This window comes from Eretmochelys imbricata, chromosome 2 (genome assembly GCF_965152235.1).
Source record: "Eretmochelys imbricata isolate rEreImb1 chromosome 2, rEreImb1.hap1, whole genome shotgun sequence".
NCBI classification, from domain to species: Eukaryota; Metazoa; Chordata; order Testudines; family Cheloniidae; genus Eretmochelys; species Eretmochelys imbricata.
This window is the reverse complement of record NC_135573.1, coordinates 147,929,504-147,956,679: the sequence shown is the minus strand read 5'-3', so window position 1 is coordinate 147,956,679 and position 27,176 is coordinate 147,929,504. Positions and strand designations below refer to the sequence as shown.

The 27,176-nt window shown below is 44.9% G+C and overlaps 1 protein-coding gene across 1 annotated transcript in view; it reads right to left on the bottom strand.

Moving 5' to 3' along the window:
- Positions 1-27,176, bottom strand: part of LOC144260525 (sodium-dependent neutral amino acid transporter B(0)AT3-like) — a 113,977-nt gene that overhangs the window by 39,781 nt on the left and 47,020 nt on the right. The window contains exons 3-4 of the mRNA XM_077809179.1: positions 24,750-24,887; positions 512-693 (exon numbers count right to left, since the gene is read on the bottom strand). Of these exons, the coding sequence (XP_077665305.1) occupies positions 512-693; positions 24,750-24,887 (320 nt within the window). The remainder of the gene's footprint in view (positions 1-511; positions 694-24,749; positions 24,888-27,176) is intronic.

The following is a 27,176-nucleotide window of genomic DNA, read 5'->3' as shown; positions in this document are numbered from 1 at the left end:
GTGAGTTTATACGTGTGTGTGTGTGTGTTCCCGGGGGTGGGGGGGAGTGAGAGAGCCTGGATCTGTGCTGGAAATGACCCACCTTGATTACCATGCACATTGTAGGGAGAGTGGTCACTTTGGATGAGCTATTACCAGCAGGAGAGTGAGTTTGTGTGAGGGGGGGCAGAGGGTGAGAACCTGGATTTGTGCTGGAAATGGCCCAACTTGATGATCACTTTAGATAAGCTATTACCAGCAGGACAGTGGGGTGGGAGGGGGTATTTTTTCATGGTCTCTGTGTGTATATAATGTCTACTGCAGTTTCCACGGTATGCATCCGATGAAGCGAGCTGTAGCTCACGAAAGCTCATGCTCAAATAAATTGGTTAGTCTCTAAGGTGCCACAAGTACTCCTTTTCTTTTTATAATTGTTTTTGTATTTCCCCTGAAGTTGAAATTCAGTACTTTAAGGACAAGAGACAGAGCAGCAAGTCAACTTTTCTAAGTGGTCCGCTCTCTATTTCCTCACCTTTCCTGTGGATTCAATTCCTCGAATGGTACAAATGTACACAATTGTCCAGCAAATGGCCAAGCACAAAACTAACCACCATTGTAAGTTGCCACTGTCAGTGATATCAGAGCTTATGTTTAAAGTTCTCCTGTACCAGAAATAATTTACTGCAGTACTTTCATGGCATTCTTCAATGTGTCCTGAAAAGAAAAGTATGACAAGTATTACTAAACTGTCAAGTGTGAAATTTAAACAATACCTCATTTCCCATGCACTGTGGGATCAGTAATTATGAAGCAACATTCTATATTATTCAAGAAAGGCAGCTATTCTGGAAACTTAAAATATTTAGTCAAGACTAAACGATCAAGGACTGAAATCCTCATCTGGGTAGTGTACAGAAGGGGGCAATACATCATTTTACAGCGACCCTATGGGACCAGTTATAAGCAGCCATGAGGAGCTATTCTACATTGCACATGGCAACAATCCCTGCCCAATGGGCTGTTTCAGCAGTTAGGGAATGACAGAGTGCAGAGGAGGCTATGCTCATGCCCCAACATATCCTCCTATGTAAGGGCTGTGAAGGGGAGACAGAACGCTGGTCATCCTTCCACTGGTGAATTCCCTTGTATTGAGGGACTCCTCAGCTGAAGACTGCTTTCAACTCACTTTGTGAAAGCCAGAATGGGAGCCATGGGACCCAATATTCAGCAGGTTTCAGAGTAGCAGCTGTGTTAGTCTGTATTCGCAAAAAGAAAAGGAATACTTGTGGCACCTTAGAGACTACCAAATGTATTTGAGCATAAGCTTTCATGAGCTACAGCTCACTTCATCGGATGCATTCAGTGGAAAATACAGTGGGGGAGATCTTTTATTCAGTTTCCAAGTCTGCAGTCTTAGCTAGGGCAGCAGTAACCAAACTGTGGTCCACTAACCACTGGTATTCTCCAGAGTTTTTTACCAGTGGTCAGTCCTGTGGAATAGAGCTGGGCAAGTAACTGATTTTGTGGTTCACTGGCAGTTCCAAAAATGAAGAAAATTGGTTTGAGCAAAACTGAAATTCAGAATTTTTGGCAAATCGGAAGTGTTGACAAAAATTGTTTAAATGGAATGAAACATTTTATTGTGGGCTGTGTGTGTGTGTGTGTGTGTGTGTGAGAAAGCACAGGAAATGAAGAGCTAGATTGACAGGACAGAAGGAGGACATGATGGCATGTGCATTCACCCTTTTTCTGCCCTCCCCAATGGCTAGGGCATTCACCTGAGATACAGGAAACTCTGGAATAGGAACTTGAGTGAAGGTCTCCCCACCCCCACCCCCACCCCCTCAGGTGAGTGCACTAATCCCAGACTTGTAGGTATTCTGGGCTGGGTCTTTCTCTCTCTGTCTCTCCTGTTGAAGCCATTCTGCTTTGTATCAAATACTTGAGTAGTCATTGGGCCAGAGAGATAATGACTATAGCCTACGGCAGTGGTTTTCAAACTGGGGTGCATATATCCATAGGGGTGCATAAGCTCTCGTTGGGGATACATGAGGAAAATCATGTAATGGCAGACAACACATTTTATTTAGACAGACTTGGCATCTAATCATAGGATCATAATATACCTATCTCAGATGGGGATATGCGGTAGACTACATCATTTGGAAAGGGATACACAGCCCAAAAAGTTTGAAAACCACTAGCCTAGGGCACTTACCTAGGAAGGAGAGACCCAAGTTCAAGTCCCTGTTAGTGAGTAGGGATTCAACCTGGCATTTTCCACATTTTTCTCCTCAGGCACCATTCACAGAACAACCCAAATCCCTTTTTGAATATAGCCTCCCGCAATTATTTTTGTCTGAAACTGTTCCACTAATGTGTCAAATTCACAAATAGTTTTGGTTGAGCCAAACTGCATTTTTGGCAAATAAACTTTTCTTCCAAAAAATTTGGCCCAGCTGTACTATGACGCCCTAGAGTCCCACATCAGTGTGGATGGCTGTAGAAGGTGAGAGGAATAGCTAACTGAGCAGCAACCAGTAGGGGCCACTATAAGAAACAATAACAGGGAATCATGACACCAGTCACCAGAAAACTGTTCCCTACCAGTAGCCAGGAGAGGGTACTAGTTAGGATATGTCAAGGTTCCTTCCCCACTCTGAACTTTAGGGTACAGATGTGGGGACCTGCATGAAAGACCCCCTAAGCTTATTCTTACCAGCTTAGGTTAAAAACCTGATACGCTGCTACCACCAAGCGATTTAAACAAAGAACAGGGAAAGAGACCACTTGGTCTTTTCCCCAAAATCCCCCCAAGCTCTACACCCCTTTGCTGAGGAAGGCTTGATAATAATATCCTCACTACTTGGTACAGGTGAACACAGACCCAAACCCTTGGATCTTAAGAACAATGAACCATCAATCAGGTTCTTAAAAGAATAATTTTATTTAAATAAAAGGTAAAAGAATCACCTCTATAAAACAAGGATGGTAAATACCTTACAGGGTAATCAGATTCAAAACATAGAGAATCCCTCTAGGCAAAACCTTAAGTTACAAAAAGACACAAAAATAGGAATACACATTCCCTCCAGCACAGCAAATATACAAACCAAAAAACAGAGAGAACCTAAGGCATTTTCTAGCTAGATTACTTACTAACTCTACAGGAGTTGTAAGGCTTGCATCCTTGATCTATTCCCAGCAAAGGTATCACACAGACAAAAGCCTTTCCCCCCCCATCCAGATTTGAAAGAATCTTGTCCCCTCATTGGCCATTTTGGGTCAGGTGCCAGCATGGTTACCTTAGCTTCTTAACCCTTTACAGGTGAAGGATTTTGCCTCTGGCCAGGAGGGATTTTATAGCACTGTATACAGAAAGGTGGTTACCTTCCCTTTATTTTTGACAGGATCTGTTACAGATTACCAAATAAAATCAGAGAACAGGATTAGTTGCTGTATAGCCAATTAGGCATCTTACTGTAGGCCAGCTGCACTTGTTAGGTTGTCTGGAGGCTGGCTCTGCTGGTGTAGTCAAAATCCATGGTGGCTGGTACTGGGGAATTCATGGGAAAGTCTGGGTGGAAGTTGGGGTGAAAGCCATAGTTTGCAAAGAATTGGCTATGTTAGGTCAAGGCATGGATTGCATTGTTATATGCAAATTTGGCATTGCACAGCAGCAGAAGCCAGTTGGGTGGTAGCTCAAAAAGCAGTTAATGTACTGCTTCAAGACTTGATTGAGTCTGTATTTGCCCATTAGTCTGTGGGCGCTAGGCAGACAAAGTGAGGGACTTGATGCCTAGGAATCTAAGAAATTCCTGCCAGAATCAGATGAACTGGCAATACAATGCTAGTTGTTAACCTGTGATAACAGAAGGTATTTTCTAGGAAGAACTGAGCTGTCTCCCAGGAGGTAGGAACAGTACAGCACATGATGAAGTGCACCATCTTTGTTAGGAGCTCAACAATAACAAGGATTACTGAGTGTTCCTGGTTGTGTGGCAGTTCTACAGGGAAGTCTCTTGAAATGGACAGAGGCTGGAGGAGACCATACGGGATTTGATTGTGGGTTCTTGGTACAGGAACAGAAGTTGCAGGACCTCATGTAAGCTCGTAGGCTGGCCATCAGAAGCTTCTCCAGACTAGATTTCAGATTTTGAATTAGCCAGAATGTACAACAAGTGGTGAATTGTGACATAGTTTCAATACTTGAGCTTTGGTTATCCCTCTGGACCATAAAGACAACCCTTATGATAGGAGGCCATTCTGTCATCAGAATTCTGGGTTGGGTGTCTGCATCATTCAGTGTCTGACAGATGTGGATCACAGGCAGTGGATGGAAGACAGACTGAGTGTCCTGTTGACAAAGTTGAACATGTTGGCAGAGGACATTTTGCCGGGTTCGAGATAATCATCATTGTGGGATAGGGCACGTGCCTTCAAGTTGCTCATCCCAAGGCAATAGGTTACAACAAAATCTAAGTGAGCCAAAAAGAGGGACCAGCAGATCTGAATTGACTAAGGTTTTTAGCAGTCAGTAGATATTCTAGGCTCTTATGGACTGTCAGAACTTGGACTGGGAATGTCCCCTTCTAGGAGGTGGCATTAATCAAAAGATGCCACGAGCTCCGTGTCCCAAATATCATATTTTTCTCTGCTGGGGTTATTTTCAAATAATAATCACAGGGTAGAATTGGTTGTGGAGGCCCATGTTTTGAGATCAAACTTTGCTGTAGGTGCAGTATTAAGTGTCTGCCTTGATTGCAAGTTGTTTAGTGGTATCTGGGTGATTCAGGGTAGGTGCTAAAGTGAATGCCCTCTTTAGTTAATCAAAGGCCAACTGAGCCTCCATGGACCAGGTGAACTGGGTCCCCTTTTTCAGGACTGCCGTTATGGATGCAACCAGGCTACAGAATCCTTCAATAAATTGCTGGTAGAAATTGCCAACCCCCAGGAATTGCTGCATCCCACATACATCCTTGGATGTTGTCCAGTCAGATGTTGTCACCACTTCACACAGGTCTATCGTGATTCCCTCAGGTGGGATGATATATCCCAAGAATTCCATGGTGTCCTTATTGAATTCAAATTTCTTGAGCATTGTGTAGAGGTGTTTTTTTTTTTTTTTTTTTTTTTTTTTTTTTTTTTTGGCAGAGTCTCTCCAAGACAATGTGCATATGATGATTGTGGAGGTCCTGTCTTTCAGAGACAATAAGGATGTCATCCAGGTGAATGAAGGCAAATTGCTCTGGCATGTCCCTAAAGGTGTCCTTTATGGAGTGCTGGAAAGTCACCAGGGTGTTGCAAAATCCAAACAGCATGACCAAATACTCCAACTGGCCAACCTGGTATGGAAGACTGTCTTCCATTAATCTGCTTTCCTTGGGTTATAAGCTCCATGGAGGTCCAACTTTGTGAAGACCTTGGTGGAGTGGAGTCTTTTGAACAACTCATTAATAAGTGGTTACGGGTACCAGTTTCAGAATGTAATCTTGTTCAGCACTCTCTAGTCCACACAAGGCTGGAGGGAGCCACCTTTCTTCTTACAAAGACTATTAAGCCCCCTGCTGGGGATGTGGAGAAGCCAATGAACCCCTTCTGCAGGTTTTCCTCTAGATTGGGTTCAGAGGGAGTAAATGCACCCAAATGGAACCTTTGCTCCTGGCTGGAGGTCATTGAGGCAGTCATAGCTGTGTTAAGGCAGTGCAGGTCAGCTTTCTTTTTGCTCAATATGTTAAATAGCAATTGTTTGCCAACATAAATTCCTGCAGCAATTGGGGAAGATTATGCAGGTTGCCAAAGTTGCTTTTGGATCCTCTCTTTGTATCACAGAATTTGTTCAAAGACTGAATAAGCCACAAAAGGTTGCTGGCCACCAGGTCTGCTTTTGGGGAGATAGCATTGTTGGTAAGACAGGAAGTCAAAGCATATCCTGCCTAACCACCAGCAGATGTGCAGGTTCTGGGCAACTAACCAGGGGATTCCAAGGACACCTAGTAAATGCTGTGCATGAATTAACCCAAACTAGATGGTTTCTGAATGCCCTTGAAGGGTAGGTACCTCTATGTACATCTACACTGCAATTAAAAACCCATGGCTGGCCTATGCCAGCGGAATCTGGCGAATGGGTTTGGGCAAAAGGGATGTTTAATTGTGATATAGACATTTGGGCTCTGGCTGGACCCTGTGAGGTGGGAAGGTCCCAGAGCTCATGCTGCAGCCTGAGCCCAAACATTTACACCACAATTAAATAGCCCCTCAGCCCAAGCCCAAGGAGCACAAGTCAGCTGGCATAGGCTAGCCACAGGGGTCTAATTGCAGTGTAGACATACACATAAGGAGCCATCTGTTGGTGACCAGTCCCAACAAAAGGAGTGAGCTGTCTATGGACTCCACTAACTGGGGGAGTCCTTGTGCTCAGTGGGGATATTGTGTCCTTGGGGAAACTCCAGATTCATGAAATTGGCTGAGGCACCCAAGTCCACCTCTAAGTTGGTGTTGGGTATCTCCGGGTGCTGGAGACAGGGAGGAAGTTTGGCCATCACCAGGATACCGTGGATGAGTGTTGGCATGTGCTGCTGGGAAGAGGGGAAGGGCACCAGCCCAGCCCAGGGTCCCCTATCGGGTTGGGGCTTGGCATTTCCTGATTCAGGCACAGATTGGACATTGGCAAAGCAGCTTGTTGCAGTGTGTTCTGGTCTCCCGCAGTATAGGCAGAAGCCCAATGCCCAGCATTGAGCCTTCTCGACATAGAAAGGCAAGGCTTGACCTGATCAACTTGTATGGGTTTGGATGACAGAGAAGGGACTGGTGATTTGGAGGATGGTGTGGATTGCACCCTCAGCAAGTTTGCAGATGACACTAAACTGGGATGCGAGGTAGATATGCTGGAGGGTAGGGATAGGATACAGAGGACCCTAGACAAATTAGAGGATTGGGCCAAAAGAAATCTGATGAGGTTCAACAAGGACAAGTGCAGAGTCCTGCACTTAGGACAGAAGAATCCCATGCACCGCTACAGACTAGGGACCGAATGGCTCAGCAGCAGTTCTGCAGAAAAGGACCTAGGGGTTACAGTGGATGAGAAGCTGGATAGGAGTCAACAGTGTGCTCTTGTTGCCAAGAAGGCCAATGGCATTTTGGGATGTATAAGTAGGGGCATTGCCAGCAGATCGAGGGACGTGATCGTTCCCCTCTATTCAACATTGGTGAGGCCTCATCTGGAGTACTGTGTCCGGTTTTGGGCCCCACACTACAAGAAGGGTGTGGAAAAATTGAAAAGCGTCCAGCGGAGGGCAACCAAAATGATTAGGGGATTGGAACACATGACTTTTGAGGAGAGGCTGAGGGAACTGGGATTGTTTCTTCTGCAGAGGAGAAGAATGAGGGGGGATTTGATAGCTGCTTTCAACTACCTGAAAGGGGGTTCCAAAGAGGATGGATCTATACTGTTCTCAGTGGTAGCTGATGACAGAACAAGGAGTAATGGTCTCAAGTTGCAGTGGAGGAGGTTTAGGTTGGATATTAGGAAAAACTTTTTCACTAGGAGGGTGGTGAAACACTGGAATGCGTTACCTAGGGAGGTGGTGGAATCTCCTTCCTTAAATATTTTTAAGGTCAGGCTTGCCCTGGCTGGGATGATTTAGTTGGGGATTGGTCCTGCTTTGAGCAGGGGGTTGGACTAGATGGCCTCCTGAGGTCCCTTCCAACCCTGATATTCTATGAGGGGAGTTGGTCCAGAGCCAGCAGGGCTGGAGAGAGCCAGGAGGGCCATCTTTTTTTCTTGGTGGTGTTTGGTCAGGTGGTCTTCAATCCTGATCCTTAAGTTGACTAAGGCATCCAGGCCAGATGACTATTCCACCAGTGCCAGTTCATTCTTAGTATCATTGTTTAGGCTGAGAGAGAAAAGATGATGCTGGGTGGCCTCATTCCACTCCGTGACTACTACCAAGCTGTGACCTAGGGATCTATTAGTGTTAGCTGGCAAAGGGTTCATTACTATGTCAGCAACTCCTATCAGGTCTGACATACTCCCTTCACTTAACGTACTGCTTTCGTAGTATTTATCCATGAAAAGTGTCATATAAGAAATTAAATGAAACTGAGGATCATGCTGGTCATTAATATCCTTGTATGTTGTATGTACAGATATTTATGGAGTTGTGTATAAGTATTGAACATATACTTTAATACCCAGACTCTCCAGATATAAGTCACCAGCAGAGACCAGTTATCTCAAGCCAGGAGTGTTTGTCCATCTAGCTAATTGCCATGAAAATTAAGCATTGCATTGTTTCCCAATGGGCCTCCCATCATCAGTTTGAAGTAAATGCTAATAAAAGAACAATGATATAAAGTGAAACAAAAAAAACGACAACAAGCAATGGAGGAGAAGAGTTTTTTATTGGGGGTGCACTGGAAGGGCACAGGATGTTCACAAATACTTGGATTCCAGTTTTGACTGAAAACCAGCAGCTCTGTCAAACTGAATCCTTAGGAGAAAATCTACTTTCTTAAACAGAAAAAGAAACACTTAATAAGTGAAGACCTAGGATAGTGTTTTATGTTTCGTTTTTTATATGTGTAAACATTTCTGTTTCCATTTACTAGCCTTACTCAGTATCTCTTAAAATTTAACATTAATCATAAATTTATGACTGTTTCACTAGAAATATATTTCAGTGCTTTAATGTTATAAGAGACCTGATCTTGAGTTTGTACCAGTCTAGATGAGCATACTGTTTCTTAAACAGTTTTTACGTAATATCTGTGAGCGTCTGGGTACTGCAGGGGGACACTTCAGATGCTCTTTGAGATTGGGGTGTGTCATAAATATAAAGGGATGGGTAAACCCCTTTAAAATCCCTCCTGGCCAGAGGAAAAATCCTCTCACCTGTAAAGGGTTAAGAAGCTAAAGGTAACCTCGCTGGTACCTGACCAAAATGACCTATGAGGAGACAAGATACTTTCAAAAGCTGGGAGGAGGGAGAGAAACAAAGGATCTGTGTCTGTCTGTATGCTGCTTTTGCCAGGGACAGAACAGGAATGGAGTCTTAGAACTTTTAGTAAGTAATCTAGCTAGGTGTGTGTTAGATTATGATTTCTTTAAATGGCTGAGAAAAGAACTGTGCTGAATAGAATGACTATTCCTGTCTGTGTACCTTTTTTGTAACTTAAGGTTTTGCCTAGAGGGATTCTCTATGTTTTGAATCTAATTACCCTGTAAGGTATCTACCATCCTGATTTTACAGAGGTGATTCCTTTACTTCTATTAAAAGTCTTCTTGTAAGAAAACTGAATGCTTTTTCATTGTTCTCAGATCCAAGGGTTTGGGTCTGTGGTCACCTATGCAAATTGGTGAGGATTTTTACCAAACCTTCCCTAGGGAGTGGGGTGCAAGGGTTGGGAAGATTTTGGGGGGGAAAGACGTGTCCAAACTAAGTTTCCCAGTAAACGCAGATAAAGTTTGGTGGTGGCATTGGAAATCCAAGGGCAAAGGGTAAAATTAATTTGTACCTTGGGGAAGTTTTAACCTAAGCTGGTGAAAGTAAGCTTAGGAGGTTTTCATGCAGGTCCCCACATCTGTACCCTAGAGTTCAGAATGGGGAAGGAACCTTGACAGAGTGCACCTATTGTTAACTTGCAAGGTGAATTTAGAGCTGGCATAAGCCCAGAGGAGAGTGCTTAAGTGATTGAAGGGCTGGCAGTGTCAAGGAGCTGACACCAGCTACGACAAAAAAAATCCCACACCCCTCCCTATTGCTGAAAACAAGGAGTAAAAAGGTGACTCAGTCCTGGGCAACCCAAAAAGCTATCAGTGTCACAACCCTGGGCACCATAAAGTGTCACACATGGGTTGGAACTCTGCTGCATGTTTTAGTAAGTGGCTGGTGTTCCTACAGCAATACCCGAAGCACAGCTTCAGATGTCCGCTTGTGACCTGGATCACTGAAGAGCACAACCATAGCTTTAATGAAGTCTTCAAATTGTCCCAGAAGCAGGATCAATTTTTCTAGGAGTGGAGATGTCTAAACCGGGACTTCCCCAGTAAGCAGGCTGATAATCTCACTTGCAGTTCATCAGTGGATACAAATGTGGGCATAGCAGAAATAAGAGCCAACGCTGATTTTAAGAACTCACAAAATTTGTTGCTATTGCCATTAAACTTCTCATGTAGGGGAGCTTGGGCTTGCATAGGGGTCAAAGCTGAAGGCAGTGTGGCTTGAGCTTGCAGCACTGCATTCTGTGTCTACAGGGTGGCAACTTGAGCCTGCAAGATCTGTAGGGCTTCTAGGGTGACCAGACAGCAAGTGTGAAAAATCCAGACAGGAGGTGGGGGGTAATAGGTGCCAATTTAAGACAAAGCCCCAAATATCAGGACTGTCCCTTTAAAATCAGGACATCTGGTCACCCTAAGGGCTTCCACTGTCTCCATCAGAGAGAGATTGACCTTTGCAGAGTCCATATTTGCCATATCCGCTCTAGTTCTCTTATTGTTTGTGTTTGGGGCTGCTCAAACTGTCAGTGATCAGGATATGGGTGGTTGTGCCTAGTGGTTAGAGCAGGTATCAGGGGCCAGAGCCAAGGGTCACAGCTAGGGCAGGAACTAGGATTTGGAGCCCAGGGTGAACCCCATGTATGCCACACCTCTGCCAGTGCACCCCAAACCCACTGCATCCCCAGCTCTGCCAATGCATACAACAAGAGGGAGCATGCTAATAAAATTTGTGGATGACACAAAGTTGGGGATACTGTCAACATGGAGGAGGACTGGAATACCACACAAATAGATCTGAATGACCTTTAAAACTGGAGTAATAGATATGGGATGAAATGTAATGATGCAAAGTGCAAGGCCACCCACTTAGCAAAAATTCTTGTTAGACTTTATCAGCTGGGGCCATATCACTTGGAAATGACTGAGGAGAAAGAAAAGGTTAGTAGCAATTGGACATCTGACATAGTGAATGCCAGTAAAAATTAGGTGGGACCAGAGGCTAAAATAAGGAGAGAATATGTTAAAAATTATTTAGACAAGTCTGATGTCGTCAAGTCACCAGGGCCTGATGAAATACATTCTAGAATACTCAAGGAGCTTAATGAAGAGATATCTGAGCCATCAGAACTTATCTTCAAAAAGTAATGGAAGATGGGAGCGATTCTAGAGGACTGGAGCACTATATTTGCCCATCTATAAAAAGGGAAATAAGTACAACCTGAGGAATTACAGACCAGTCAATTTAACTTCAGTACCTGGAAAGATAATGACACAACTAATTAAACAATCAATCAATTAGCAAACACCTAGAAGATGATAATAAGGCAAATAGTGACAGTCGCCATGGATTTGTCAAAAACAAATCGTGTCAAACCAACCTAATAGCTTTCTTTCAAAGGGTAACAAGCCTTGTGGGTAAGGGGAAGCAGTAGATGTGGCAACCTGGGCAGCAGTGACCATGAGATGGTTGAGTTCAGGATCCTCACAAAAGGAAGAAAAGACAGTAGCAAAATACAGACCCTGGACTTCAGAAAAGCAGACCTTAGGGAACTGATGGGCAGGATCCCCTGGGAGGTTACTATGCGGGGGAAAGGAGTCCAGAAAAGCTGGCTGTATTTTAAAGAAGCCTTATTGATGGCACAGGAACAAACCATCCCAATGTGCAGAAAGAATAGCAAATATGGCAGGCAACCAGCTTAGCTTAACTGTGAAATCTTCAGTGAACTTAAACGCAAAAAGGAAGCTTGCAAGAAGTGGAAATCTGGACAGATGACCAGGGAGGAGTATAAAAATATTGCTCGAGCATGCAGGGGTGTAATCAGGAAGGCCAAAGCACAACTGGAGTTGCAGCTAGCAAGGGATGTGAAGGGTAACAAAGGTTTCTACAGGTATGTTAGCAACAAGAGAAAGGTCGGGGAAAGTGTGGGACCCTTAATGAATGGGGGAGGCAACCTAGTGACAGATGTGGAAAAAGCTGAAGTCCTCAATGCTATTTTTTGCCTCAGTCTTCACAGACAAGGTCAGCTTCCAAATTGCTGTCCTGGGCAACAAAGTATGGGGAGGAGGTGAGCAGTCCTCAGTGGTGAAAGAAGAGGTTAAGGACTATTTAGAAAAACTGGACATGCACAAGTCCATGGGTCCAGATCTAATGCAGGGTGCTGAGGGAATTGGCTGATCATAGAATATCAGGGTTGGAAGGGACCTCAGGAGGTCATCTAGTCCAACCCCCTGCTCAAAGCAGGACCGATCCCCAACTAAATCATCCCAGCCAGGGCTTTGTCAGACCTGACCTTAAACTTCTAGGGAAGGAGATTCTACCACCTCTCTAGCTAACACATTCCAGTGTTTCATCACCCTCCTAGTGAAAAAGTTTTTCCTAATATCCAACCTAAATCTCCCCCACTGCAACTTGAGACCATTACTCCTTGTTCTGTCATCTGCTACCACTGAGAACAGTCTAGGTCCATCCTCTTTGGAACCCCCTTTCAGGTAGTTGAAAGCAGCTATCAAATCCCCCCTCATTCTTCTCTTCTGCAGACTAAACAATCCCAGTTCCCTCAGCCTCTCCTCATAAGTCATGTGTTCCAGTCCCCTAATCGTTTTTGTTGCCCTCCGCTGGACTCTTTCCAATTTTTCCACATCCTTCTTGTAGCGTGGGGCCCAAAACTGGACACAGTACTCCAGATGAGGCCTCACCAATGTCGAATAGAGGGGAACGATTATGTCCCTTGATCTGATGTGATTGCAGAGCCATTAGCCATTATCTTTGAAAACTCATGGCGATTGGGGGAGGTCCTGGACAATTGGAAAAAAGCAAATATAATGCCCATCTTTAAAAAAGGGAAGAAGGAGAACCTGGGGAACTACAGACCAGTCAGCCTCCCCTCAGTCGCTGGAAAAATCATGGAGCAGGTCCTCAAGGAATCCATTTTGAAGCACTTGAAGGAGAGGAAGGTGATCAGGAGCAGTCAACATGGATTCACCAAGGGCAAGTCATGCCTGACCAACCTGATTGCCATCTGTGATGAGATAACTAGCTCTGTGGATATGGGGAAAGCAGTGGACATGATATATCTTGACTTTAGCAAAGCTTTTGATACAGTCTCCCATAGTATTCTTGCCAGCAAGTTAAAGTATGGATTGGATGAATGGACTATAAGGTGGATAGAAAACTGGCTAGATTGTCGTGCTCAATGGGTGGTGATCAACGGCTCAGTGTCTAGTTGGCAGCTGGTAGACATTTTCAAGTACATAAAAGATTGTCCTATCCTCAGTGGTTAAGGAAAACAATTTTTCTCCCTCCTTGTAATAAGAAGCAATAGGCTTAAAGTGCAGCACGGGTGGTTAAGGTTGGACATTAGGAAACACCTCCTAACAGTCAGGGTGGTTAAGGACTGGAATAAATTGCCTAGAGAGGTTGTGGAATCTCCATCATTGGAGATTTTTAAGAGCAGGTTAGACAAACACCTGTCAGGGATGATCTAGATCAGGGGTGGGCAAACTTGTTTGCCTGAGGTTCCTGTAGCCAAAGTCCCCTTGTAAGCTGGTATGGTCTCTCACCAGCCTATCTGGATCTGGTCCTGCAGGAGAGAGAAAGGCAGGGAAATGCCTAGTTTGAGGATGCTGCTGGCTCTTAGGTGCCTGGGTGTCAGGACTAAGGAAGTTATGCACAGGCCCAGCAACATATCCATACTATTGTAGGACTGGAAGGGACCTCAAAAGGTCATCTAGTCCAGTCCCCTGCATTCATGGCAGGACTAAGTATTATCTAGATCAGAGGTGGGCAAACTATGGCCCATGGGCCACATCTGACCTGCAGGACCTTCCTGACTGGCCCCTGAGCTCAGGCCGGGGAGGCTCGCCCCCAGCCCCCTCCCCTGCAGCCTGAGCATGCCGCGCCGCCAGCACTCTGGCCCACCGCTCTTGCTGGGCAGCATGGCGGCATGGCTGGTTCCAGCATGGTAAGGGGGCAAGGGTCCCAGTGCAGCAGTCAGGGAGCGGTTGAATGAGTTGGGGGTTTGGGGAGGGCAGTCAGGGAACAGGAAAGGGGGGGTTGGATAGGGTGTGGGAATCCCAGGGGGCCTGTCAGGGGTGTGGATAGGGGTTGGGGCAGTCAGGGGACAGGGAGAAGGGGGGATTGGATAGGGGCTGGGGTCCCGGGAGGCAGTTAGGGGTGGGGGTCCAAGGAGCTGGCAGTCAGGGGACAAGAAGCGGGGGGGTTGGATGGGTCAGGGATTCTGAGCGGGGTAGTCGGGGGGGCGGGAAGTGGAATGGGGCAGATAAGGGGTGGGGGCCAGGCTGTTTGGGGAGGCACAGCCTTCCCTACCCGGCCCTCCATATAGTTTTCCAACCCCTATGTAGCCTGTGGGCCATAGTTTGCCCACCTCTGATCTAGATAATACTTAGTCCTGCCATGAATGCAGGGGACTGGACCAGATGACCTTTTGAGGTCCCTTCCAGTCCTACAATAGTATGGATATGTTGCTGGGCCTGTGCATAACTTCCTTAGTCCTGACACCCAGGCACCTAAGAGCCAGCAGCATCCTCAAACTAGGCATTTCCCTGCCTTTTCTCTCTCCTGCAGGACCAGATCCAGATAGGCTGGTGAGACCATACCAGCTTACAAGGGGACTTTTGTTACAGGAACCTCAAGAAGTGTGCAGGGATAAAGCTTCAGCACTATTCAGGTCAGGAAAGCTAATATTTCACAGTTCCTAAGCAACCACACCCATCTCAAGATAGTCCAGTGATTAGAGCACTAGCATGGAATTTGGGAGACCAGAGTTCAATTCCTTCCAGTGCCACACCCTCCTGGGTGACCTTTAGTCTTAGGCAATAAAGCATGGACAAAGACTACCTGTAAAAGAGGTGATGCATGTGGGGTCAAGTGCCCCCCCACATTTCTGCGAGAGCCTTGCTAGCTCTGTCCTGCTGCTGTGCGTCTCCCTTGGCACTTCCAGCTTGCTCGGCCCCTTCCCCAGTAGTTGGGCCTGGGCAGGGAGCTGAAAGTGCAGTATGGAGTTGCTTCTTGTGTCGGCTGACTCAGCTCAGGGACCCCGCCTGGGAGAGAGCCTGGCGGGGAGGCAGTGGTGGCTCATCCGCTCTGCTCCCTGCCTGGTCCCAGCTGACAGGGACAGGGGCCAAGTGACCTGGAAATATGCAGAGGAATGGGGGTCTCCAGCTTGCTAGGCAGCGACTGAGCAGCCAGCCTCAGCTGGTGTGAGAAGCGGCTCTGCCCCGCCCCCTATATTCCCCACTTGGGCCTGCTGCTGGGACGGGACAAATGAGTCAGAAATGTGGGGAGGTGCAGGAGAAAGCAGAGCCCCCACTCCGCACAGGTAACTCTGGCAGGGAGAGTGTGGTGGCCCCAGGCTGGGCGCAGGGTGGGAGGTCATTGGGGAAGGTGTTGGGAGCAGGGTCCCTCTGTGCAGCCAGAAGTAGGGGCATTGCCCATGCCCCTCCCACTGCTGAGGTGTCCATGAGATACATGCCTTAGACTGCAGTTCACAAAAGCTAGCACACTAGGTGGGGAGCTGCCTAAGATAGCCAATGGGAGATGCTGATGACAAGGATGTGTCCTAAGCCCCACTGTTCTCATGGAGATAGGTGCCCAAATGTGTACATTTTAAAAGTGTACATTTTAAATGTTGTAGCTGTGCTGCTGTAGCACTTCAGCATAGACCCTACTTACACAGACAGGAGGGGTTCTCCTGCCAGTGTAGGTAATCCACCCTCCCACTCCGAGAGGTAGTAGCTAGATCAATGGAAGGATTCTTCTGTCAACCTAGCACTGTCTACACTAGGGGTAGATCAGTATAGCTATGTCTTCTGTGGGTATGCATATTTCACACCCCTGGGAGAAATAGCTATGCCAATGTAAATTCCCATTGTAGACCAGCCCTAGGACTATCTCTACTTGTGATCCATGAATAGGAACCCCACCTGTAGAGTCAGGTGGTCTAGGTGCCTAAATAGTTTTTGTGGGAACGAGTGCGATTCTGTCCCGTTCTACACAAGAGCTGGAGGAGCTGCCTGCCTCATAACAACAAGGATGTTGTGTTATCAAGAGTGGGAGGTTGAGGTGGTCCATATGAGTTTGAGTGGGAGTTCTGTTGGAGGAGAAGGTATTCTGTTGGAGGAGAAGAGGCTGGTAGGGGCAGTGTGCTGGGAGAGAAGCTGAGCCCTGATTAGGGGGCGGGGCTTCTCTGACTAGGGGTCCTATAAAGGCAGCCAGCCAGTCAGGCAGCAGCTAGGACAGCTGCAGTGGCACAGGAGCCAGCAAACAGAGCTGTAAACAGGGGAGTTTGAGTGAGAATTCTGTTGGAGGAGAAGGACTTAGGTAGGAAGGCTATGACCAATACAGAGGCAGCAGTGGTAGTGACCCAAGTAGTGGAAGACACAATGAAGATGACTGGATGTAGAAGCTGAGGCATGTACATGATCCTGGAGGGGGTACCTGAAAAGAGTTTCGTCTGCATGAAGTGCCGCCTGATAGAGCTGGTGGAAGAAAAGATCTGAGGATTGGAGATGCAGGTGGAAACTCTGTTTGAGTTTAGAAGGGGGTTCAAGCAGATGAAGGAGCAAAGACATGAGGAGGCTAAAGGGAAAAGGTCAGACTTGCAGATGGAAGCAGGACCAAAGAACTCTGAGGGGAGACTGCTGGGTGAGGAAAATGGACAGTGGAAGCATGTGACTAAGAGAACCAGGCAGAGGAAAAGACGGGCTAGTGAAGAAGAAACAGAGCTCAGGAACAGGTTTGCGGAGTTGGAAAATTAAGAAGGGGCACAGCAAGTGGTCACTGAAGGTGAGAGGGGAAGGAAGAAGAAAAGAGCAGCTAGCCGTATAGGAAGAGGGCAAGAGTCAATGGAGATAACAACACCAAATATGAGCCCCAGGAGGATACAGGATGGGTTGCAGAGGATTGCAAGGGACAATAGGAATCGAGAGGACTTGCAGCCAGAGGGAACAGGGGATAGACTGGAGAATCGCACCATTGCCAGGAAAAGGCAGATCTACGTGATTGGGGACTCCTTACTGAGAAGAATAGACAGGTCTGTAATGAGCTGATCCAGAGAACAGAAGGGTGTGCTGTCTGCCAGGTGCTAAGATACAGGATGTGGACCTGAGGCTGAAGAGGATCCTAACAGGAGCGGGAAAGAATCCACTGATTGCCCTTCATGTGGGAACAAATGATAAGGCTAGATTCTCGCTGGAATGTATCAAGGGAGACTATGCCAGGCTGGGGAAGACGCTTAAGGAAATCGAGGCTCAGGTGATCTTTAGTGGGATTCTACCTGTTCCTAGAGAAGGGCAACAAAGGTGTGACAAGATTATGATGCTCAACAGATGGCTCAGGCACTGGTGCTATAAGGAGGGCTTTGGGAAGTGGCTATGGCCGCTGGGAAGCGTTCATGGACAGAGGACTGTTCTCTTGGGATGGACTTCACTGAGTAAGGAGGGAAATAGACATCTAGGATGGAGGATGGCACAACTGATCAAGAGAGCTTTAAACTAGGAATTTGGGGAGATGGTTGGGAGATGTCCAGGTAATCGCCATGCCGGATTTTAACATTGAGAGGGAAGAAAACAAAGTAAGAAAGGATACAGCAGTGGGTAGGAGAATGGACATAAGGAGGAAGGGTAGTGTACATACCAGTCTAATAGGTGATATTGACAATAGAATGTCTGTGCCTAATCGGATAAAGAATGTGAGCAAGGCCAAACAGCAAAAATTAAGATGTTTATACACCAATGCGAGGAGCCTAGGTAACAAGATGGAGGAACTAGAGCTACTGGTGCAGGAAGTGAAACCAGATATTATAGGGATAACAGAAACATGGTGGAATAGTAGTCATGGCTGGACTACAGGTATTGAAGGGTATGTGCTGTTTAGGAAAGACAGAAATAAAGGCAAAGGTGATGGAGCATTGTATATCAATGATGAGGTAGACTGTAAAGAAATAAGTGTTGGAATGGACAAGACAGTCTGTCTGGGCAAAAATCACATTGGGGAAGAAAGCTACTTGAGCCTTAGTGCATGGGGTGTGCTATAGACTGCCAGGATCTGATCTGGATATGGATAGAGACTTCTTTAACGTTTTTAATTAAGTAAATACTAATGGGAATTGTGTGATCATGGGAGACTTCAACTTCCCAGATATAGACTGGAGGACAAGTGCTAGTAATAATAATAGGGGCTCAGATTTTCCTGGATGCAATAACTGATGGGTTCCTTCACCAAGCAGTTGCTGAACCAATAAAAGGGATGCCATTTTAGATTTGGTTTTGGTGAGTACTAGAAGAAATGGTTGTAGGGGGGCAACCTTGATTTGAGCGATCATGAGCTAATTCAGTTCAATCTAAATGGAAGGATAAACAAAAATAGATCTGTGACTAGGGTTTTTTATTTCAAAAGGGCTAACTGTAAAAAATTAAGGAAATTAGTTAGGGAAGTGGATTGGACTGAAAAACTTGTGGATCTAAGGCGAAGGCGGCCTGGAATTATTTCATGTCAAAGTTGCAGAAACTATCAGAAGCCTGCATCTCAAGAAAAGGGAAAAATTCATAGGCAGGAGTTGTAGACCAAGCTGGATGAGCAAGCATCTCAGAGAGGTGATTAAGAAAAAGCAGAAAGCCTACAAGGAGTGGAAGATGGGAGGGATTAGCAAGGAAAGCTACTTTATTGAGGTCAGAACATGTAGGGATAAAGTGAGAAAGGCCAAAAGCCCTGTAGAGTTGAACCTTGCAAAGGGAATTAAAACCAATAGTAAAAGGTTCTATAGCCATATAAATAAGAAGAAAACAAAGAAAGGAGAAGTGGGACCACTAAACACTGAGGATGGAGTGGAGGTTAAGGATAATCTAGGCATGGCCCAATAGCTAAACAAATACTTTGCCTCCGTCTTTAATGAAGAGGTTAGGGACCTTGGCACAAAAAGCAGGAATGTGCTAGTAAAGTTTGCAGATGACACAAAGCTGGGAGGTATTGCCAATACAGAGAAGGACTGGGATATCATACAGGAAGATCTGGATGACTGTAAACTGGAGTAATAGTAATAGGATGAAATTTAATAGTGGAAAAGTGCAAGGGATTAGAGATTAATAACAAGAATTTTTGTTATAAACTGGGGACACATCACTTGGAAGTAACAGAGGAGGAGAAGGACCTTGGAGTATTGGTTGATCATAGGATGACTGTGAACCACTAATATGATACGGCTGTGAAAAAAGCTAATGCGGTCTTGGGAAGTAGCAGGCGAGGTATTTCCAGTAGAGATAAGGAGGTGTTAGTACCGTTATACAAGGCACTGGTGAGACCTCATCTAGAATATTGTGTGCAGTTCTGGTCTCCCATGTTAAAGAAAGATGAATTCAAACTGGAACAGGTACAGAGAAGGGCTGCTAGGATGATCCGAGGAATGGAAAACCTGTCTTATGAAAGGAGACTCAAAGAGCTTGGCTTGTTTAGCCTAACCAAAAGAAGGCTGAGAGGAGATATGATTGCTCTCTATAAATATATCCAAGGGATAAATACCACTGAGGGAGAAGAATTATTTAAACTCAGTACCAATGTGGACACAAGAACAAGTAGATATAAACTGGCCAGCAGGAAGCTTAGACTTGAAATTAGATGAAGGTTTCTAACCCTCAGAGGAGTGAAGTTCTGGAACAGCCTTCCAAGGGAAGCAGTGGGGGAAAAGACATATCTGGCTTCAAGACTAAGCTTGATAAGTTTATAGAAGGGATGATACGATGGGATAGCCTAATTTTGGCAATTAATTGATCGTCAGCTATTAGCGGTAAATGTGCCCAATGGTCTGTGATGGGATGTTAGATGGGGTGGGATCTGAGTTCCTGCAGAGAATTCTTTCCTGGGTGTCTGGCTAGTGAGTCTTGCCCACGTGCTCAGGGTTTAGCTGATCGCCATATTTGGGGTTGGGAAGGAACTTTCCTCCAGGGCAGATTGGCAGGAATCACTTGCTGGGGCACGGGTCACTTGCTGGAGGATTCTCTGCACCTTGAAGTCCTTAAACCACAATCTGAGGACTTCAATAGCTCAGACATAGGTTAGGGGTTTGTTACAGGAGTGGGTGGGGGAGATTCTGTGGCCTGCGTTGTGCAGGAGGTCAGACTAGACTATCATAATAGTCCCTTCTGACCTTAAAGTCTATGATTATGATATTTATTTATTTTAAGTCAGAACATCTGATCTCAGGAATTTGTCACTCTGGAAAACTAGATCAACCCTTTCATGACCTATTCAGTTTCTATACATCTGGGATCTGGAATAATCCAAGAAATCCCAAAGCACTTCACAAACTGTAAAGTATAGCACTACTGAAATTCAGCTAGCTCCAGGAGATGGAGTGTGGAAGGCAACCAGTACACAGCATCTTACACAACAGTGGGGATGGAAACATTTTGTTGAAGAACATTGGGGAAAATTCCTTCCTCTTACAAAAAGTGCCAAGGTGTTTTTAATGTCTTTCTTATCCAAATAAGATACTAGTTGTCCAGGTCTTCTCTTAAAGACCCATAGACAGCAAACTGCATGGTACTCTGATCTAACTCAGTAGGATAATGGGTTTAGTCAGTACCACTGAGGTGGTTCCAGGAATGCTAGGTGTTTGAAATCTGAAGTTGAGACTGTTAAACTATCACCTCTTTTTTGTTTGTCGTGTTTGGGTGAAAAAAATTTTAAATTTCTTTTGAAAAAGGTGGCTCTCTGTGATGCTTCCTGGGAGCACCCAAGGTTATGAGGCACCTTGTTATCACCTGCCTATAGCATGAGAGAGCCTTTACTGTGTCTGCTGGATGTCAGCTCCTCACCTCCATTGGCCACAGACAACACAATCACTCTCCTCTCAAACTGCAGAGGCTCCACTATCCCTCTGTAGGTTAGTGATAGGAACACTCCAAGCCCCAAAGCCACCAAACATCCCCCTGGAGTGCCCAGCCCCTGATCCACTCAGTGTTCACAGACACAGATATTCTGCTCTCAAAGGAACACTATATATCAGGTTATCTGTTACACCTTAGGTCACAGCTCTGCTTAACACATAGCACTTAGATATGTTTATAGAAAAAACAAGCAAAAGTTTAATGAGGAATAGAGATTCAAATGGTAAGTTGAAATAATGGAAACAAATGGTTATATATTAAACAAAATCATTAAATACATTCTAAAACCTAGACTTAAGTAACAAGATACACTCTCGTCTAAAAGCATAGCTCACTCCAAAGTCTTTCTCCCAGTGCTTAACAGCTTGCCTGGTTGTGATCCTACAGTCATAAGACAATGCCCACTAGCAGCTTGTCTCCCCATGTGAAGCATTGTTAGTGTGCAGAAGAGAAGGGTGAGGGGGGATTTGATAGCAGCCTTCAATTACCCGAAGCGGGGGTTCCAAAGAGGATGGAGCTAGGCTGTTCTCAGTGGTGGCAGATGACAGACCAAGAAGCAATGGTCTCAAGTTGCAGTGGGGGAGGTCTAGGTTGGATATTAGGAAACACTATTTCACTAGGAGGGTGGTGAAACACTGGAATGGGTTACCTAGTGAGGTGGTGGAATCTCCATCTTTAGAGGTTTTTAAGGCCTGGCTTGACAAAGCCCTGGCTAGGATGATTTAGTTGGTGCTGGTCCTGCTTTGATCTGGGGGCTGGACTAGATGACCTCCTGAGGTCTCCTCCAACCCTAATATTCTATGATTTGCATGGCACTTTTGTAGCTGGCATTGCAAGGTATTTATGTGCCAAATATGCTAAACATTCGTATGCCCCTTCATGCTTTGGCCAACATTCCAGAGGACATACTTCCATGATGATGACACTCATTTTTTAAAAAAGAATGAATTCATTAAATTTGTGACTGAACTCCTTGGGGGAGAATTGTATGTCTCCTGCTCTATTTTAACCACATTCTGCCATATATTTGATGTTATAGCAATCTCCGATGATGACCCAGCATATGTTCGTTTTTAAGAACACTTTCACTGCAGATTTGACAAAACACATAGGTACCAATGTGAGATTTCTAAAGATAGCTACAGCACTCGACCCCAGGTTTAAGAATCTGAAGTGCCTTCCAAAATCAGAGCGAGATGAGGTGTGGAGCATGCTTTCTGAAATCTTAAAAGAGCAACACTCCAATGCAGAAACTACAGAACTGAACCACCAAAAAAAAAATCAACTTTCTGCTGGTGGCATGTGAATCAGATGATGAAAATGAACATGCAGATCCCGTCATCAGCATGGATGCATATCTTCTGGAATTGTTGAGGTATGAAGGGACATGAATCTTTAGTGCATCTGGGACATAAATATCTTGCTACACCAGTGTCATAAATATCAATGGAAGGTAACCACCTTTCTGTATACAGTGCTATAAAATCCCTCCTGGCCAGAGGCAAAACCCTTTCACCTGTAAAGGGTTAAGAAGCTAAGATAACCTCACTGGCACTTGACCCAAAATGACCAATGAGGGGACAAGATACTTTCAAATCTGGAGGAGGGGAACAAAGGGTCTGTCTGTGTGATGCTTTTGCCGGGAACAGATCAGGAATGCAGCCTTACAACTCCTGTTAAGTTACGTTTCAGAGTAACAGCCGTGTTAGTCTGTATTCGCAAAAAGAAAAGAAGTAATTGTGGCACCTTAGAGACTAACCAATTTATTTGAGCATAAGCTTTCGTGAGCTACAGCATCCGATGAAGTGAGCTGTAGCTCACGAAAGCTTATGCTCAAATAAATTGGTTAATCTCTAAGGTGCCACAAGTACTCCTTTACTTACTTACTTACTTACCAGGAAGAAGAAATCTAGCTAGAAATGCATTAGATTTCATTTTGTTTAATGGCTGGTAAAATAAGCTGTGCTGGAGGGAATGTATGTTCCTGTTGTCTTTTTGTAACTTAAGGTTTTGCCTAGAGGGATTCTCTATGTTTTGAATCTAATTACCCTGTAAGGTATTTACCATCCTGATTTTACAGAGGTGATTCTTTTACCTTTTTCTTTAATTAAAATTCTTCTTTTAAGAACCTGATTGATTTTTTCATTGTTCTTAAGATCCAAGGGTTTGGGTCTGTGTTCACCTGTACAAATTGGTGAGGATTCTGATCAAGCCTTCCCCAGGAAAGGAGGTGTAGGGTTTGGGGGGATATTTTGGGGGAAGATGTCTCCAAGTGGGCTCTTTCCCTGTTCTTTGTTTAAAACGCTTGGTGGTGGCAGCATACTGTTCAAGGACAAGGCAAAGTTTGTACCTTGGGGAAGTTTTTAAACCTAAGCTGGTAAGAATAAGCTTAGGGGGTATCAAGGTTCCTCCCCCACTCTGAACTCTAGGGTACAGATGTGGGGACCTGCATGAAAACCTCCTAAGCTTACTTTCACCAGCTTAGGTTAAAACTTCCCCAAGGTACAAATTAATTCTATCCTTTGACCCTGGATTTCCACTGTCACCACCAAACTCTAACTGGGTTTACTGGGAAACGTAGTTTGGACACATCTTTCCCCCCCAAAATCCTCCCAACCCTTGCACCCCACTTCCTGGGAAAGGTTTGGCAAAAATCCTCACCAATTTGCATAGGTGACCACAGACCCAAACCCTTGGATCTGAGAATAAAAAAGCATTCAGTTTTCTTACAAGAAGACTTTTAATAGAAGTAAAGGAATCACCTCTGTAAAATCAGGATGGTAGATATCTTACAGGGTAATTAGATTCAAAACATAGAGAATCCCTCTAGGCAAAACCTTAAGTTACAAAAAAGGTACACAGACAGGAATAGTCATTCTATTTAGCATAGTTCTTTTCTCAGCCATTTAAAGAAATCATAATCTAACACATACCTAGCTAGATTACTTACTAAAAGTTCTAAGACTCCATTCCTGTTCTGTCCCCGGCAAAAGCAGCATACAGACAGACACAAACCCTTTGTTTCTCTCCCTCCTCCCAGCTTTTGAAAGTCTCTTGTCTCCTCATAGGTCATTTTGGTCAGGTACTAGCGAGGTTACCTTCAGCTTCTTAACCCTTTACAGGTGAGAGGATTTTTCCTCTGGCCAGGAGGGATTTTAAAGGGGTTTACCCTTCCCTTTATATTTATGACAGGGGGTCTTTAATGCAGGTCCCCACATCTGTACCCTAGAGTTCAGAGTGGGGAAGGAACCTTGAAAACCCGCTACAACAGTGCCATACAAACACCTGTTGTCACTTTCAGATGACATTGTAAACAAGAAGCGGGCAGCATTATCTCCTGCAAATGTAAACAAACTTGATTGTCTGAGCGATTGGCTGAACAAGAAGTAGGATTGAGTGGACTTGTGGGCTGTAAAGTTTTGCATTGTTTTATTTTTGAGTGCAGTTATTTTTTGTACATATTTCTAGAATTGTAAGATCAACTTTTTATGATAAAGAGATTGCATTTCATCATTTGTATTAGGTGAATTGAAAAATACTATTTTTTTTACTGTGCAAATATTTGTAATTAAAAATAATATAAAGTGAGCACTGTTCACTTCATAGTCTGTGTGATAGTTGAAATCAATATATTTGAAAATGTAGAAAACATCCAAAAATATTTAAATAAATGGTATTCTATTATTCTTTAACCGTGCAATTAATCACAATTTTTTTAATCACTTGACAGCCCTAGTTCAAAGAGAAGATTTTAAAATGAGCCATTTAAAAAATCTGTACAGTAGGACTTAATGCCATATTATAGGAATAAAAAAGAGTTGGTAACACTTTGCAACCTTAACACCAACAAGAGACTTGAAATATTAATTACCTGTTCTGTTCCCATTTAGTGGGCAAGCACTCCAAGGAAGGGGCTCTTGGAAGGAGTTAATGAAATACCACATCACCCAGGTTAAAATGGTGTTATAATATAAGCTCACAATGAATGACACCATCAATGAACCAATACCTATTGAATACAAAAAAATTTCAGTTTAAACAAATTGCTTAAATAAGCTGTCAGAACACTTATTTACTTTACCCAACAAATTTATGCCACTCCTGCTACTGCATTTGCCCTAATCTCTCGTTTTTGTGTGAGTGTTTTTGTTTGTTTTTCCCCTTTGGTGGTTTTAAAAACAGTCTAGGTCATCTGTGATGGTCTCTTCCCCTGAATAGAACCAAGATGACAATTACTCAACAGCACAGACAGGAAACCTTCTCCCCTGGGAGTGAAAGTGCTAGGATAACATTTCAAATTCAGGGAGCAGTACAAGAGTGGCCACTTTGTCCTTACCATTCTGTGATAGTGAAGGAAAGAAAGGACTATGGAAGGAGATGGGATTATAACAAATATCTTAATCTAAAATGAAAAGGGTGGAGGAGAAAAGTGGTGGAAAAGGGGGTGGAAGAGTTTAAGGGTATGGGGAAAATGTAGATTCAGGTGATCAGAAGAAGGGGCAGGGTGAAGGCCAGAACACTGAACTCTCATGCATGAGAGCATTTCACAATAGCAGTGGGGAAACCAGGTATAGTTTGCTGCTGCCCCTGTGCAGAGGACTATGAGGTGTTCACATATGAGTGGGTGGCGGTGACAGTGCAGCAATTCTATGGAATCAACTTTTGTACAGGAGTCCTGAGGAGGTAGAGGTACTCCAAATGCGTGAGGGAGAGGAAGAGCACAAACCTCAGGTCCCTGGCCCTACTACCACAGCTACCCACAACACTTGATGGTACATGATAGTTTAACTTTTCTTTTAAGATACAGGTGCAAGAACAGCCTCCATCATCATCAACAGGTAGTGATCAATGGCTCCATGTCTAGTTGGCAGCCGGTGTCAAGTGGAGTGCCCCAGGGGTTGGTCCTGGGGCCGGTTTTGTTCAATATCTTCATAAATGATCTGGAGGATGGTGTGGATTGCACTCTCAGCAAATTTGCAGATGATACTAAACTGGGAGGAGTGGTAGATACGCTGGAGGGCAGGGATAGAATACAGAAGGACCTAGACAAATTGGAGGATTGGGCCAAAAGAAATCTGATGAGGTTCAATAAGGATAAGTGCAGGGTCCTGCACTTAGGACAGAAGAACCCAATGCACAGCTACAGACTAGGGACCGAATGGCTAGGCAGCAGTTCTGCGGAAAAGGACCTAGGGGTGACAGTGGACGAGAAGCTGGATATGAGTCAGCAGTGTGCCCTTGTTGCCAAGAAGGCCAATGGCATTTTGGGATGTATAAGTAGGGGCATAGCGAGCAGATCGAGGGACGTGATCATTCCCCTCTATTCGACATTGGTGAGGCCTCATCTGGAGTACTGTGTCCAGTTTTGGGCCCCACACTACAAGAAGGATGTGGATAAATTGGAGAGAGTCCAGTGAAGGGCAACAAAAATGATTAGGAGTCTGGAACACATGACTTATGAGGAGAGGCTGAGGGAACTGGGATTGTTTAGTCTGCGGAAGAGAAGAATGAGGGGGGATTTGATAGCTGCTTTCAACTATCTGAGAGGTGGTTCCAGAGAGGATGGTTCTGGACTATTCTCAGTGGTAGAAGAGGACAGGACAAGGAGTAATGGTCTCAAGTTGCAGTGGGGGAGGTTTAGGTTGGATATTAGGAAAAACCTTTTCACTAGGAGGGTGGTGAAACACTGGAATACGTTACCTAGAGAGGTGGTAGAATCTCCTTCCTTAGAAGTTTTTAAGGTCAGGCTTGACAAAGCCCTGGCTGGGATGATTTAAGTGGGGATTGGCCCTGCTTTGAGCAGGGGGTTGGACTAGATGACCTCCTGAGGTCCCTTCCAACCCTGATATTCTATGATCTCAAGGTTCCCTCAGTGATGAGTGGGACCAAGAGTGTTTTCTAGTGCAGGAACACCTAGCTTCATCTTACAGCTATGGAACAGGAGGAGAGCCATGGAAAAGAAGTGGGGAGGCGGGTGAGTGGACTCAGAAGGAAGCTGAAGCAGTAATGTAGGGCTCTACAGGAGTGTCAGCTGGCTTTTGCAGCCTGGGAGAACATAAGAATGGCCATACTGTCTCAGACTAAGGGTCCGTCTAGCTCAGTATCCTGTCCTCTGACAGTGGCCAATACCAGGTGCTTCAGAGGGAAAGAACAGACCAGGTGATCATCAAGTGAGCCAACCCCTTTCACCCATTCCCAGCTTCTGGCAAACAGAGGCTAGGGACACCATCCCTGTCCATCCTGGCTAATAGTCATTGGTGGACCTATCCTCCATGAATTTATCTAGTTCTTTTTTTAA